This window comes from Corvus moneduloides, chromosome 2 (genome assembly GCF_009650955.1).
Source record: "Corvus moneduloides isolate bCorMon1 chromosome 2, bCorMon1.pri, whole genome shotgun sequence".
NCBI lineage: Eukaryota > Metazoa > Chordata > Aves > Passeriformes > Corvidae > Corvus > Corvus moneduloides.
The window spans coordinates 42,250,541-42,265,000 of record NC_045477.1 but is presented as its reverse complement, the minus strand read 5'-3'; the positions used below and the strand labels follow the sequence as shown (position 1 = coordinate 42,265,000).

General features: G+C 34.9%; 1 protein-coding gene across 2 annotated transcripts in view; it reads right to left on the bottom strand.

Annotated features, from left to right (window-relative positions):
* Positions 1–3,066: 3,066 nt before the first annotated feature.
* Positions 3,067–14,460, bottom strand: part of DYNC2H1 (dynein cytoplasmic 2 heavy chain 1) — a 155,044-nt gene continuing 143,650 nt past the window's right edge. For both annotated transcript variants that reach the window (XM_032099265.1, XM_032099266.1), the window contains exons 87-89: positions 14,141–14,222; positions 7,520–7,636; positions 3,067–3,641 (exon numbers count right to left, since the gene is read on the bottom strand). In XM_032099265.1, coding sequence (XP_031955156.1) covers positions 3,483–3,641; positions 7,520–7,636; positions 14,141–14,222 — 358 coding nt within the window. In that variant the 3' untranslated portion in view covers positions 3,067–3,482. The remainder of the gene's footprint in view (positions 3,642–7,519; positions 7,637–14,140; positions 14,223–14,460) is intronic.

Below are 14,460 nucleotides of genomic sequence, written 5' to 3'. Positions count from 1 at the left end.
TTTAAAAACATTTAGATATTACTGCATAATCTTCATTATTTTCAAAGGTTTTGTTATTTGTTTAAGGTTTTTTCACTTTGCATTTTGTCACTTTGATTTCTGTTGATAACAATTTGCACTAACTGAAGATATGCCTTTCTCAAGTCTTCAGAAGAGAGTGTTTAGAGAGTAGCAATGTGTGTTTTCTAAGATCTCTTTATATATCTCTTTTTAGTCTTACAAGTTCCTATACCCTTGAAACTGAATAGCAGAACAGACTCTTTCAAACCCTGGTCCGACCATTAAGGCATTTCTGACGTTTTTATTTCTTGTGTTTCCTGATTCATACTTCTCAATGGCCTATGCATGTGATACGGCTGCACTTTGGTGGTAATAAAAACTCTACAGTTCTGTTTTTACTGCCAAAAATATAATTCCTATGATCTAGAGTAGCAGTTACCTATAGTATCTTCTGTTTAGATTACAACATTGGGTAGAAAGAAAGCACATTGTACATTGCAAGCAGACAATACGTATCAAGGAACACATGATAAGTCATTTCTTTTACCTCTTTAGGTCATCTGGGAGCCATCTAAAACATGAGGGTTATAACTCCAGTTATGAGAAGCAAAGATTAGTGAATCACTTAAACAAAGTAAGTATCAAACATACTGCTTAATATACTGTGAGTGTAATATACAGCTCCCAAGGTTTGGGGGTCTTTTTGTGATGGTAGTATTACATAATTAAAAATCTACTAGATTTCAAGCTGAAAAATTAGTTTGACATTTAAATCAGTTTATTGTCCTGTGCTGAAAAAAATAAAGACATCAAAGACACATAGGAAGAGAGAGCCTTTCACGTCTGTAACCAACATCAGTCTCAGTGGGCTCAACAGGACCTCTGTCCAAATAAAAATATAACTCAATGCTCCAGTTATAGCTAAACATTAAGAAGGCTGGGTTTTTTCATATCATTCAGGGACGGTCTTAGAAAGAGCAGAAGCAAACAGACAGTTCTAGTAATGTGAAAGGGCTCCAAACTGAGAGGACAACCAAACAAAATGAGATTTAATCAAGCTGGCTAAGAGAAGGCTCTGACAGAAATGCATGAATGCATGTCCTGGGAACAAAACTCCTGATGCTGTGAGGTGAGAAATATTCCACAGTTGTAAATCCATGCCAGTAGTGGATGACAGAAGAGGTAACAAACCTCCAGAGATAGGCCAGTTCTGAGGGGTTAGGATACAGACAAGTCATCAGTAAGAAACTGAATCAGTTCCTGACCCTGAAACAGAAATACGGTGTGATAGGTCTGGAGGAGTCTCTTTTCTATCTATTCTTTGTGATAGCATCAGTATCTGTTTATTAGTAGGATGAGTAAAACTAAATATATAGCAAGAGGAGACTTGAAAAGAGAGACTTTAAATAATAATTGTACTTCTCTTGGCAATATGGAAGGCATTTTGAAGCTTACAATGAGGAGAGAAAAAAAATTTAAAAAACAAAACATGAAAATCCCCACAATATTCTACTAATGATTCACTTCAGGGATTCTACCACTCACTACAGTAGATTTTTACTTCCCATTACAAGCAAGATTGGTCATCAAAGCCACCTACTACATCTCTGGTCTTTACTTTCTGTACAAGGTAGGTGAAAATAAGATGTATTATTTTCCAGACATATTTGCCCTAACAGGCAAAACAGCCTGAACAGCTGAGTATCTCTGTATTTCTCTACCTGCCTACAAAAGAGAAGCTGGAATTTGTAAGAGCCAGTAGATCCCTCAGTTTTGAGAGGTAGGAAAGCTGAAATCCAGTCTAGGTTATGAAAATGTTGGATCCAAAAGGGAAAGTTGCAGCATGTTCTTTACATGTGCCTATGGGAATTAAAAGCATGCCCTCTGCAAAACTTTTCATCTCCAAGAAAGTCTAGTATGGCAGAATATTTTCTCTGGACAAGTCACCCTCTAAAACCACACTGAGCTTGTACATAGATTTACACAAGAGCTTTTGTTCTGATGGAGATTGTCATTTTTTTCCCAAAATTTTCTTCAGAGACAATTTATTTCCAAATTTGCTACCTTTTTACTCCTCAGTGAATCAGAGTGAAATACATACGGGAAGATGAGGCAATTATCTGGAAAGTATTAAGTAAGTATATTCTGCTTTTTGACAGGATTCAGTTTTAAAAATGTATGTTCAATGTATCAAATTATTTTAGGACAGTTTTTAATTAGAAGAACAACTAAAATGGAAAACTTTCCACAGAGACAAAGATGAGAAGAAGAGAGAAAAACGCTTTCTTCAGGAAGTTGACCTGGAGAAAAGGCCAATCTTTTCTCTGCTTTCTTTCTCTCTCCCTCAAACCATCAATGAAAAATATAAGGCAAGTGAAATATAGACTTAATTTAAATACTACTTCAAAATGAAGATAAAATCTATCAGGTATCTCAGAGCCAAACCACCTATTTGTTTTCCAAACAATCCAAGAAAGTGCTATTTTGCCTTTGGCTTTAAAAAATATCTTCATGAGGTGTGTAGTTCCAGTTAAAAATTAGACACTTTCAACTGTTATGCTGAGACATCAGCAATGCTGCTTCCTGCTGGATTTTGGGATTTTGTCTAATTGCACTCCCATGCTGTGACAGCATCCCATGATACATCATGAAAGTGAAATCAACCTTGGGTATCCTGCACTAAGAATAAGATTCCAGGTGTTCCTCACGTCACCAAAAGCACTATTATACCCCTCTGTTATTCATTTAACAACTGGATGGAAATCTCTTTGTTTTGGTCTAAGGAAGTGTTTGGCTATTGTGAGCCATTATGTGCACATTTTTACTGGAATTTAGTACAGTTTCATAATTGTTTTTTCAGTAACTTTTAGATAATCACCATGATAGTAGCCTAACTTTGTAACGCCACATGAATTTGTAACTCTGCATGAAGTTAGTGGAAGTCCTATTATTTACTACTTATACAAAGAAATATAATTACAAGTAAAACATCATTAAAAGAGACTGAAACATTTATCCTGACTCTTACCCTCAAGTAAAACATTAAAGTTCAGTTACAAAAGGTAGGTTTTATAGTTTTATTTTATTAAATATCAGAGGAACATGAATAACAGTTCCAAAAGAATAATGAAAAAAACCAATCAAAGAAAAAAATGCTGACTTTGAATTTATATTCAGTATTTCTGGGCAAACCAGAAGAGATTTCAACAAGTTCAAGAAGAAATACAGCACATTACAATCTTAAGAAATGCCCCAAATTAGCAGTCTGCTGAATAGTGCCATGTTAATTTTTACAATATGCCACAAAGATACACTGAAGTTCTATCAAGTAGAATTATTTGAATATATCTTAAAAAAATAAGCAGGAATTAATAAACCATTGCTTTAAAAATATAAAAGAATTAATCTAAAGTTCTCTTTTAGTAAGTAAGAAATTACATGTTTAAATGTCTCTTAACTTCATGAATTAGCACAGTTTCAGATTACTGATTTTTTAAAAATAAAGCAGCACCACATTGAATCCACTGGTCCTGGTTTCCTCCACAGGGTACATCAATATTTGTAACCACACGGTCTCTCTCCACACTACTGTAGACTGGTAAAGATATACATTCCTCTGCAGAATATGGGCCACATGCATCCTGTCAACAAACAAGCACTAAGTTATCACCTAAAAAAGGCAACAAAACATGAGAAAGCAATAATCTCCACTGGCATGGTATTTAAAGCTAAGATACAGTTTGGACACTGCAGCCTTGGGCAAGAAAGTCTGCATTCAGGCCACTAAGGAGAAGGATTACCAAGGAAGCAGAGACTTCAGAAAAATTGCTCGCTCCGTAACTCAAACACCAGGAAGTACATAACAGGGTGATCCTATGAACTAGGTATAAAAACCTTCCTTCAGCTAAAACCATCCCAAAAACATGCCAAAAGTGTCTGCAAACCAGGGCAAGGGAAGTGCTGAACAGTTTCCTGCAGGGAGAAAGCTGCTCAGGAGCTCCTGTGCTGAAGTGCAGTGAGCAGCTGTCCTGGCAGGCTGGAGTCCTGCGGCGGCCGCGCCCTTGGCAGACCCTACTGCCGCTTCCATCCCTGCTGCAAACCCTGCCCTCCTCCCGGGGCACAGCCCCTGGTGTGATCCAAGATACCTGCAAGCATCATACTGCAGGAACTACAATCTGAAAAATCTTACCCCACACATTTCAGGCTATTTTATGGAACTGCTCCTCTCTGCTGTCTGTACACAAACTGCCTTGGTTGCAGTTTGCTTTTAGGGCTTTGCATGGGGCATTGTCTGTATGTGTGACCCCAGAACTGAGCTCAAAGACTCAGTCTAGACTTCCTACAGCATTTAATTTCAACCCATAATGTATTTAGTTACTGCAAATAATTCAGGGTTTGATTCAACTGATATATATTAAGCATCACACTCAAAATGTCCCTTCCTGTCAACAGGAAAATGTCAGAAGATTGTCACAAACCAAATAACAAAGCAGCACACTTGTCAGAAAAGAATTTAAAATAAAAATGAGTGTCATTTTAACTCAGATCACATCAAATGTGACTTAGTGATGCTCCAGTATTAGAAAATAACTAAAAACGGGAAAAAGGAAACATGCAAACAGTAACTGTCTCCAGCACTTTGCCTTGCATGTCAAGTGTAAAACCCTTACTGAAGAATTTTTTTTATCCCTTTTGAAAATCAACTTCCCCTGTCTTTTGGACATCAGTGTTAAAATCCTTGCAGAAGATCGATGTGCAGCAATATTTGTATAGAGTAACTTAATAATCAGGAACTCAGCTGTTCTCAGAGATTGTACTTACCCCGTTTATCCCTTGGTTAACACTACCGAAGAAGACAAAATGCTAGCCAGTCTAAGAGTAAAATGTTAATCAGAGAATTTAAGTTTTGCCAAAGCTGGAAGCCAGAAGCTGGTCAGTTTGCCTTTAAAGACCTTTTTTTACACTTTGTAGGGACAAAATATTCTTGTGCCTTTCTCAATCCCACTGATGTTTTAAGGAATTACATTATTGGAGGGTTGAAGCCATTCTGTGGAAGTCTTTTTGAATCACAAATCCTTATGTCCTTGGCTTAAGTACAGTCCAAAAATTCTCTTTGTCAGACCGCATCACACACAGTTCCATCCCCTTTAGTGACGCGCTTCACAGCATGGGATCTATCAGTGGATTAAAACTGGCAAGGACCTTCACAGTTTAATGAGAATAAGCATCATGTTAGCAGCTCAAAATATTCTGTTTTGAGCACTGCAGCATTTTGAGGGGAAATCCTGTAGGCTACTTTAAGTTTGGTTGAAAATTACTTCAAAGCATTACATTACAAACAGATTTTTGCTCACTAGATTTTAGAAGATGTATTTATGGAGAAATGAAAACAAATTCAAAACCTAAGAATCCTAAGAAAATATGTTCAATTTTATGCACGCTTCTCCCAAGGAGAGGTAATGAAATTAAGAGAAATGCATGATATCCCATTTTGCTTTGGTTTCTGAGCACAGTATTTGATTATAGTCAATTTTTACAGTGATGGTCACAGCAAAAGAACTCAAGGGTAGACCAATTCAGAAAAACTCTCCTTAGAGAGACTTTGTATTTAAAATCTGGGCAGTTGACAAGTTATGGCCTGTGTTTTATGAGAATTGTATTTTTTTCCAACACAAAGATGTCAGTTGCTACTCATTTCAAATATAAGTACATTTGAGAAAGTTTAATTCATGGATTATTGAAGAATCTAATTTTTTAATTTTATAGATAAAGATCTCTGCTGATTTCACGTATAACTTCTGGATCCTACCTTTGGAGTTTAAAAAATACAGTCTTATTCAGAAAAGTACTAAAAAATCTGTTCTAACACAAGATGAATGTTTTTCAGAACAATGGGAGGACTACTTACAATTCTCATTTTCAATGTGTTTCCTCTTGGTGTTACCATGGAAAATCACATATATTGTCATCCTCCACCATCCACCACTGAGCCAATATATTAGAATGTCTGGCAATTCTGTATTTATCCCATGCACCACCTCTCAAGTAAATAAGAAATCTATTTATTTATCTGAAAAAACCAAACCCTGTAATTACTGAAGAACTGGAAAATCTTTCACTGGTCAGCTTTGTAAGAGGTTTCGTGATGTTTTCATTTTCTGTCCTTTTTTTAAAATTGTCACTATTTTCTTTTCTAACCAAGCTGGGAGCAATGGTGCAAATGGTGTCTAGCATTTACTTCTGTGTTCAACGTCTAAATCTGTTGACCTTTACACTTCTAATGCTGTACTATAATATAATGCTATATTTCCACTGCTGGAAATAACAATGAGAGAAAAAAAAAGTTGGCATACAGCAGTGTGTTATCAATGGAGCTCCTTGCACAATATCTATCACAATATACAACAAAGGTCATCATTGCCATAATTTATCATAATTAATAAACTCAATTCTAACTGAAATTTCAACTTTTTTTGGTCCAGTGAACTTTTCTCTCTAACAGTTTTCTAACTAAACAAGGCTTTCTTTAGTGATAACTCTGCTGAGTTATGTGGCTTGCCAAATAATAATCTCCTACAGTTAATGAATTTATCTGCCTGGCGAGTTAATTTCTACAGGACAGGATAAAAGTTGACATTTTTCTCCATATATATATATATACATAATACACTGCTAATTTTATTTATTGTGATAAAGATGCAGGGAGAAAGATGCATTTGCTCCTATTTCTCACTTTCTACATTTCCATTTGATTTTTATTGTGGTTTTTTATGTCCATGTGCATGGGTGTTCATGGGCTTGTCTCTCCCCGAGTTAGCGGTCTAGGTTGTCTCTAGAGTCACGCCTAGACAGATTTATCCCAGCTACCTTCTGATGGGATGGGCTTCCTAAATGTAGGTGGGATGAATTCTAAAATAAGCAATTTTTTAGTTAACAGACACATCCTTCAATATATTCTACGTGACTTCTTGAGTTATTTATCAGTGACTGCTAGGATAATTGGAGGGCAGAAGCAGCAACAGTTTTTACTGTTTGGATTACTTTGCTCTCGTCTTAAAATCTGCAAGCACTGGCATTTTTTAAATTAGTTTAACTAGGGGAAAGGCTTTCTTTGCTTACAGCTCACATCATATTCTCTCTTTTTTCATTGCTGTTGCATTTACTTTAATATTTAAAATGCAAAGAAAATATATTCTAGGAATGAACTCCCAAACACATGTACACATTTACTAAATACAGGTTTGGAAATATGCTAATGTTTTTAAAAGACAAATAAAAAAAGGTATGACTGAAATAAAGCCCTTTCCTTCATCTAAGCAATATAAGCTAAAGAATATTAACAAAATTATAATAAATTTCTGTCTTAAATAAAGTAAGTAACTGTTTTTCCTAGTAAAGACTGGGATTTTTATTTTGAAATGGAAGGAAAACAGGTCAGCAACATCATACTGAAAAGCTACTACACAGAAAAAATCAAATTATGGGTCTTGAAAGTTTAGGGCTTTTAATAATTTAGTACCTGTGGAATCCAGGCCATGTAACAAGGGAGAACAGATGACACACTGGGAGAATCATGCAGATTTTCTGAAAGTCGATTTCCATCGAAATGACAACCTTCCAGTTGTAAGCCACTGATCTGCCATGGAAATACAAAATATTCAAACATAAATAATAGACTTAATATGCCAATAATGATTACATTGTGCTTTAATAAATGATGAACCTTTTTACTGTGACCATATTTTTAAATAACAGGAAATTAATTATTGTTATGTCCTTTGTGAGAATAGGAAACATGATTTAAAAGCAAGATCTGGACCACACTTCAGTGTGAACTTCCTCTGATTTGGATTCACATTCTTTGATATGTTGGAGAAAAATACCTGTAAATGTATTTAATTTAATTTAATTCATCAATTATGAAACTGCAGTTGCCTGGCATTAGATCAATGGAATTATGATAGCAACAGCCAAATTCACAATCATTATAATGTCTAGAAGAAGAGAAGAATAATCACTGCAATAAGCATGATTTCCTGCTTGGAAATCTGAGCACAGCTTTCAAAGAATGGAATGTACAGCTACAGAGCTTCAGCAGTGGCAAACAAAATATATTGAAATAATATGAGAGAAAATTTTATTTAGCAAACCCAGGATTTCTTAGATAAACTGTTGTTTCGCAAAAAAATTAAAGAAGAATTACAGCTGCTTCTTTAAGTAAGTATGCAATGCTTTATATGCAACATGTTTCAAGTGTTTTCTTTTAATGAAGTCATTTCAGCCTCTGAATTACAGGTTCTCTCTTTTCTTCTCTGGAGTCTTCCATAAGTTAGTGACAATTATACTTACTCAGGATTTCTTAAAAAAAATCTCCAGTATTTGTTGATCATATTATTTTCTCCATTACAAATAACACTAGTTATACTACTACTACTACTTGTTATTTTGGCCTGCTGAAAAGAGAACTTCAGTTTTAACCGCAGTAAAACTTAATAACAACTTTCATGCAGCTTTTTGGAAGGCTAACTCTCCAGCTGCAGCTCTCTAACAGAAGCTACAATCTGAAAATCATCTGTCTGTTATACCATCATACTAAAGCACTGAATTAAATTTATCATGGCTGAGGATGGCTTTCACGAAATGCAAGGTTCATAAAGCAGTGCTGGAATTAGGAAATACAGTGCTGCTGGAAACTGAATGAGTGACCACATAACCAAAACGGAGAAGAACATCATTTTCTAATATATTTTCCCTTGCAAGAAATTTTAAAACATCCACCAGACTGCAAAAAGGGGTTAAAGTATGATGTTACAATGAAGATCAATATCATAGAAGATATAATGCGTATAATTTGCTTAGGTAATTTTAGTATTCTAAAATTATTTATTTGACACGAAAAGATAGAATTAAACAGTAACACAATGGGGGTTACTGTCATGCTTGAAAAGCAATGCTTTCCTCCCAAGTGTTAGGGGTTTTTAATTAATAATGTAGTAACTGTAAACTAGCTAAGATTACATTTTGCATTTTTAATATCTAACTATTCTTTTTATTGTAGACAGGCATTACGCTCTTCAAGAATTTGCTTCTTTAAACTCATATTTCTCTTTTAACACTTAGCTGGGGACTCTTCCTTACAATGTGTAAGATGCAGATGTACATACTCTAACATGAAAAATAATTGTTATAAAACATGGCATTTAAAAAGGACATAGAACAAAGCTGTGTTTCTGTCTGTTTTCAGATAGACAGTGACCAGAGAAGTGACAACATTCTTTGGAGCAATCTGTGCTTCATACAGAGTAGGACTTAGAGTGAAACCACCAAAACTTGTGGGTAACGTGAACCAAAACAACCCCAAATGGAAAGTTCAGAGTAGACTTTTTCTCTAACTTTCACAAATTATTGTAACAAGTCCTCAGTGAAATGAATGATATTTTTCAAGTTTTTATCTGGAACTGCAAAAACTCTTTTTATCCTTCAACCTCTTGTCAAAAGTTTAAGGTCTGCTCTTTGTTATGAAAGTGCGACACTATTCTCACTTCTGCTGCCAAGTCTGTGATCTCTTCAGGTATGTTGCTTTTAAGGTACGGTGTTAACCTTTGATATTTTGCACCACTTCTTTTCAAACTCAAAAACTCTCTACGCAGAGAGATTTTGGAAAAAGCTGGCTTTATGCAGAAAAGTTTGGGTGTCAATAATCTTTAATGATAGCCTATATACATTCCAGTGCCACTTCTGCCTTGAAACAACAAAGATTACGAATAAAAGTATCCTAAATGGCATAAAATGAAGAAAGTCTTACTAATGAATATACTGAATCTTTAACACAGACTCCTTCCTACTGCTCTCTGTTGTTAAGGCCTCACTTTATAATATGCACAGGTCCCAGATTATACTTTATCTCACTACAACTCTGATTGAAAGCTTTCAAAGTTCTTCCTTACCCCTATCACACAAATATTAGGAAGATTCATCTCCTATGTTATTTTTTCTGTCCTTCTTGCTTTCTGCAGGGAGTAATTTTAGGGAGTTTAGTTTAATAAATAAGTTTGGCAAAGTTATTGCAGAAAGACTGGTCTGATTAAGAGGTTTTAAAGTTTATTGCTAGGGTGTTCAAAGGTCTGGCCATCCTGAACATCTCTGAAAGAAATTTCTATAGAAGTGGGTCACCTATTGAAAAAACTTTTTACTGCACGTTTCTTCTTTTGATATCAGTAGTCCTTTTGACATTATAGTTATGTAAAATAATACCATTTGATCTCCTGGAAAACTTCAACCAATGGTAGAAACTGTTTGAAGATTAAGAGCAAATTTTTGCTTTGATTCAGTATTAAAAGATATTAAGAAAAAAATCAACAATACCAGAACAATGTACTTTCAAGACACCATTTGTCTGAGTACTCCCATAGCCATGTTTTCATTTCTATAATAAACAATATAGAGAAAATACAAGTACTATGAAAAACATGAATTTCACAGCATCTGTAATATAATCATAATATCTGTGAAACTCAGCAGAGAGTAATGGCAGGAGTTGACCATAATTTTTAATTTTTAGAAAGAATTTGGCAGTTCACAGCTATTGGTACTAGTTTAGGTTCAAAAAAGTTATTTTCACACATTTCAGACTATGTTTCTTTAAAATACCTTTGTAGAAAGTGTGCTGATATCATGGTCCAAAGTATGTCTGTTTCTAAATTTCAAATTCTCTGCAACAGATTTTCCCTTACTAATTAATGCCAAAATTTCCCATGAAACAATGCAAACTGCAGTGGAATTCAGGAGTCATATTTTCACTTCATTACCTCTGCAGGCCTCCATCATTAATTTATTGATATTTCAGGATGGAGGTATACTGTAAAAAAGACCTCTCAGGATGCCTTATAATAATATATCTCTCAGTTGCTAAGAGTATAGTTTTGATATCAATACTCATATTGTGAATTTGAGACTTTCAATAATTTTTTATTTTTCACTATTTATATTAAGTTCTAACCAAGGTCATATTACTTACTACCCAATAAGTCACTTGCCATGTTTCCTCCTTTCTTTCACTCTTTTCTACAATACAGAAAACGGAAGGCCAAAAGGAATGACTACCTGCTTTTGTACAACAGCACAATCAGTGCACAAAGCAAACCAAGAGATGTATTTGCATATCAATCTGTGATTATAGTGCAACAGCCATACATTTTCAGTACCTTTTGTTAAAGCAATTCAGAGTGCTATTAAAGAATGTGTAATTTTATACAGATTGATTCTAAATCAAATATTCATCACCTCCTACTAGAAGAGATCCACTCCACATCATACATCTAAACCATCACCTGAATTGACACTGATAATTTAACACCTGATTTGATAATTCATACAGACTTAGGTGTGTTCTTGCCCTGAGTGTTCCTCTGCCTACTTTGTAGTTTCGCTGACAGTATTAGCACTGCATGCTTCTAACTTACAGATGATCACTGGGTAAATTATTTGTATTTTTAGGCATAGAAAGATCAAATATCTACAATTGCTGAAGCTTGATGCCATTTTTTAAAATCACAGGAAAACTGAGAAAGCATTTTCATCACACAGATCATAAAGAGATCTTCTTCTTTTCCTTATCACAGAACAAATTCTAAGCCATCAAAACCTTTTAAAATTAAAGGTAAGAAAAAATCTTGAAGAATACGTCTTCAAAACCTGACAGTGTTACTAAGAAAGTTACACAGAGTATGTGTAACTATCAGGTTTAAATTCATCTGCATTCCTACTTGTGCCAATCCTTCAACAGAGACATTCTATTAGGCTTTTAAATTATTTGTTGATTCAGGGACTCGAGCATGACTCCCCAAACCCTGAAACAGAGTCCCCCAACTCTGTGAGTACAGAATCAAGTCTCTCAGTGGAGTTAGTTACATAAGGTGGAATAACACCATTAGCACCAATTGAGACTGACAAACCTCAGAATAGCCTACACCTGGTCTGGTTCCTGTAGGGGAGTTTGGTAAACTCCAAATTTCTGATTTAGGTGGAGTAAAACAAGGTCCCAGCTACCTCATCACAGTATAATGTTTAAGGACTTAGCTATTCTGCTGATTGATTTTTGGTTTTTTTTTGAGTTCCCACTCCGAATAGCTTCTCATTCTACAAGGTTAGCCTGAATTTTTGAAACTGCAGATATAAAGTTTACCAATATTAAAATTCATATGGCTCAGGCAAACCAAGCTTAATGTGCAAGCTAGAGGATCCTTATCAAACAAGACACATTTTAGAGAATGATTTTTCTGAATCGATGACATTTTTAGGCCCTAGCTACAGTCCATGTGGTATTTAGCTTTACTAATGGGAAAGTTTCTCCTCAGCTCTCCACAAGCATGAGGAAGGACTCATGGTAGGGAAATCTAAATATTCAGCATTGCAAAGGGTTCCAAAGCGTTTCTGTTCATCAAAGATTAAAAGAAGCAGTGAAAATACTAGTGAATACTTACTAACAGAGAATCAATGAATATTTCTCTTACAGAGGAGAAGATAATACTCAAATCAAGTGAAGAAACATGACAAGATTCTTATGTTTTGCTAAAAATAACCACTCACCTAACTGCTTGTATCATTCCCAGGGCAGAGAATTTGCTCTTAAACAAAATTCTCTTTTGATTTTCAATCCCTTGTAGAACATGACACATTCTTGTAAAGCATTAGATTATATACTTTAACCTTTTTGCTTACATATGATATAGACTGTTAACAGTGTACTTTAACTAGTATTGCCAAAAGTTTACCACATAAATTCTCACACATTAAAACATTTTAAACCTCAGTTAGAAGTTTAATAAAAACTGGAGTACTGTTACAAAACTCTTACCTCTCATTCTTTATTTGATAAGCAACTATTTCAACCTAGCAACTGTAAAATATTGTGGTATTTTTTAATAGATGAATATGCTGAGATAATGTTATTCAGGGTGTTGAGATACTTGACATTGACTTCAGACATTTTTCAAAAATGTTAAGATGGTTTTGGAGAACTTTAAGCTTCTGTAATCTGCAGCTGATAGCCAGCCTACTGGAATGACTGGCCTGAGATGTGAAACTCAGTTTTGCTTACTGTTATGGACTTAGAAGTCTTGTCTGAATCTGTAACATTAGACCATGTGACTTGCAGGCTCCAAGGTTGGTCCTATACCAGGTTTATTCCTAGCCCTAAAAGTCCCTTGGTTTATTAATCTCAAAGTTCTACACCCCTATCTTCTCACGCTTCTCATGCTTCTCATGAAATGAAGCAGGCAACCATTTTTCTTAATTAAGTATCAAGACTGGAAACTCCTCGAAATTACATTTTCTAGTTCCAGCAGGAATTAATTCAACAAAGTTCAAAAGACTGTACTGTATTAAGGTCAGATTGGATGATTACAGTTATTGCAGGATTATTTTGGGATCAACATACCTGTAGGAAGACATAGCACAGAAAATTTATTTTGTCAATTCCCTACAAAATTAAGTATAAAAAAGGTGCACAGAGACCTGTGCTGACCGAAGAGGTAGTTTTATCTGGAATGTTAAGCAGCTAAATTAAACCATTTGAGGATTCATCTCTATTTTGCTGTCTAAGCAATCAGTAGTGACTTTATGGCTGCTGGCTATAGGCTTAACTGGTCATTAAAGAATTGTTGTGTCTTTATCATATCAAAAACTAGTCATCTTACTTTGGTTTACTCCCTTAGTAGTCTCCTTTCAGTGACTAAAGAAATGCTAACACATGGCCTTAGACTTACAGATTTACATGTGTATTTCCTCTTGCTACAAGCCACTTGTCTTTCTGGACAAGAGTGAGATTTTAACTGCAAGAAATTGCAGCTTCAATTTTCAACTAAGAGGTGGTTGAAGATAATGGAGCAAGAATAAGCTTAGTTTTTAAATGAGAACAGTGATGAGGGAGAAGAAAAAAGGATAACTGCTTTCCTTTTCTAATTTCTGTGGAATTTTTGCACTGCCGTTTTTGTAGCTGTATACCATTAACCAGCCTTTTTATCTCAGGTACTCTAATGTATTTACAGCTCAGTTTTCCAGAAAGTTTATGGACAGATGATTTGGACTGAACTGATAAAACATCCTCATAAAATCCTAGTAAAATATTCTAGTAAAATACCTTAACTTGGAGTTTGCCTTCCTGTATTCGCCCTTTCCATGAAGCTGTAAATTTAAGGCTGTCCACTGAACAGCTCATTACTCTGCAATGGAAACACATATACAGTAAATCTTACGGACATGTAACAACAGGATATCAAACACAAAACCAAACCCCATGTATTTTCAATGTGTACCATATCATATTAGGTCTTACTTTGAAGAAAAATACATCTCTAACTGAAAAAAACATAACAATCAGCATTTAAACAAGTAATAGCTATTTTACTTCAAGGCAAGAAATAAAAGTAAGATGACTGATGACAGCAATTGACAAAACTT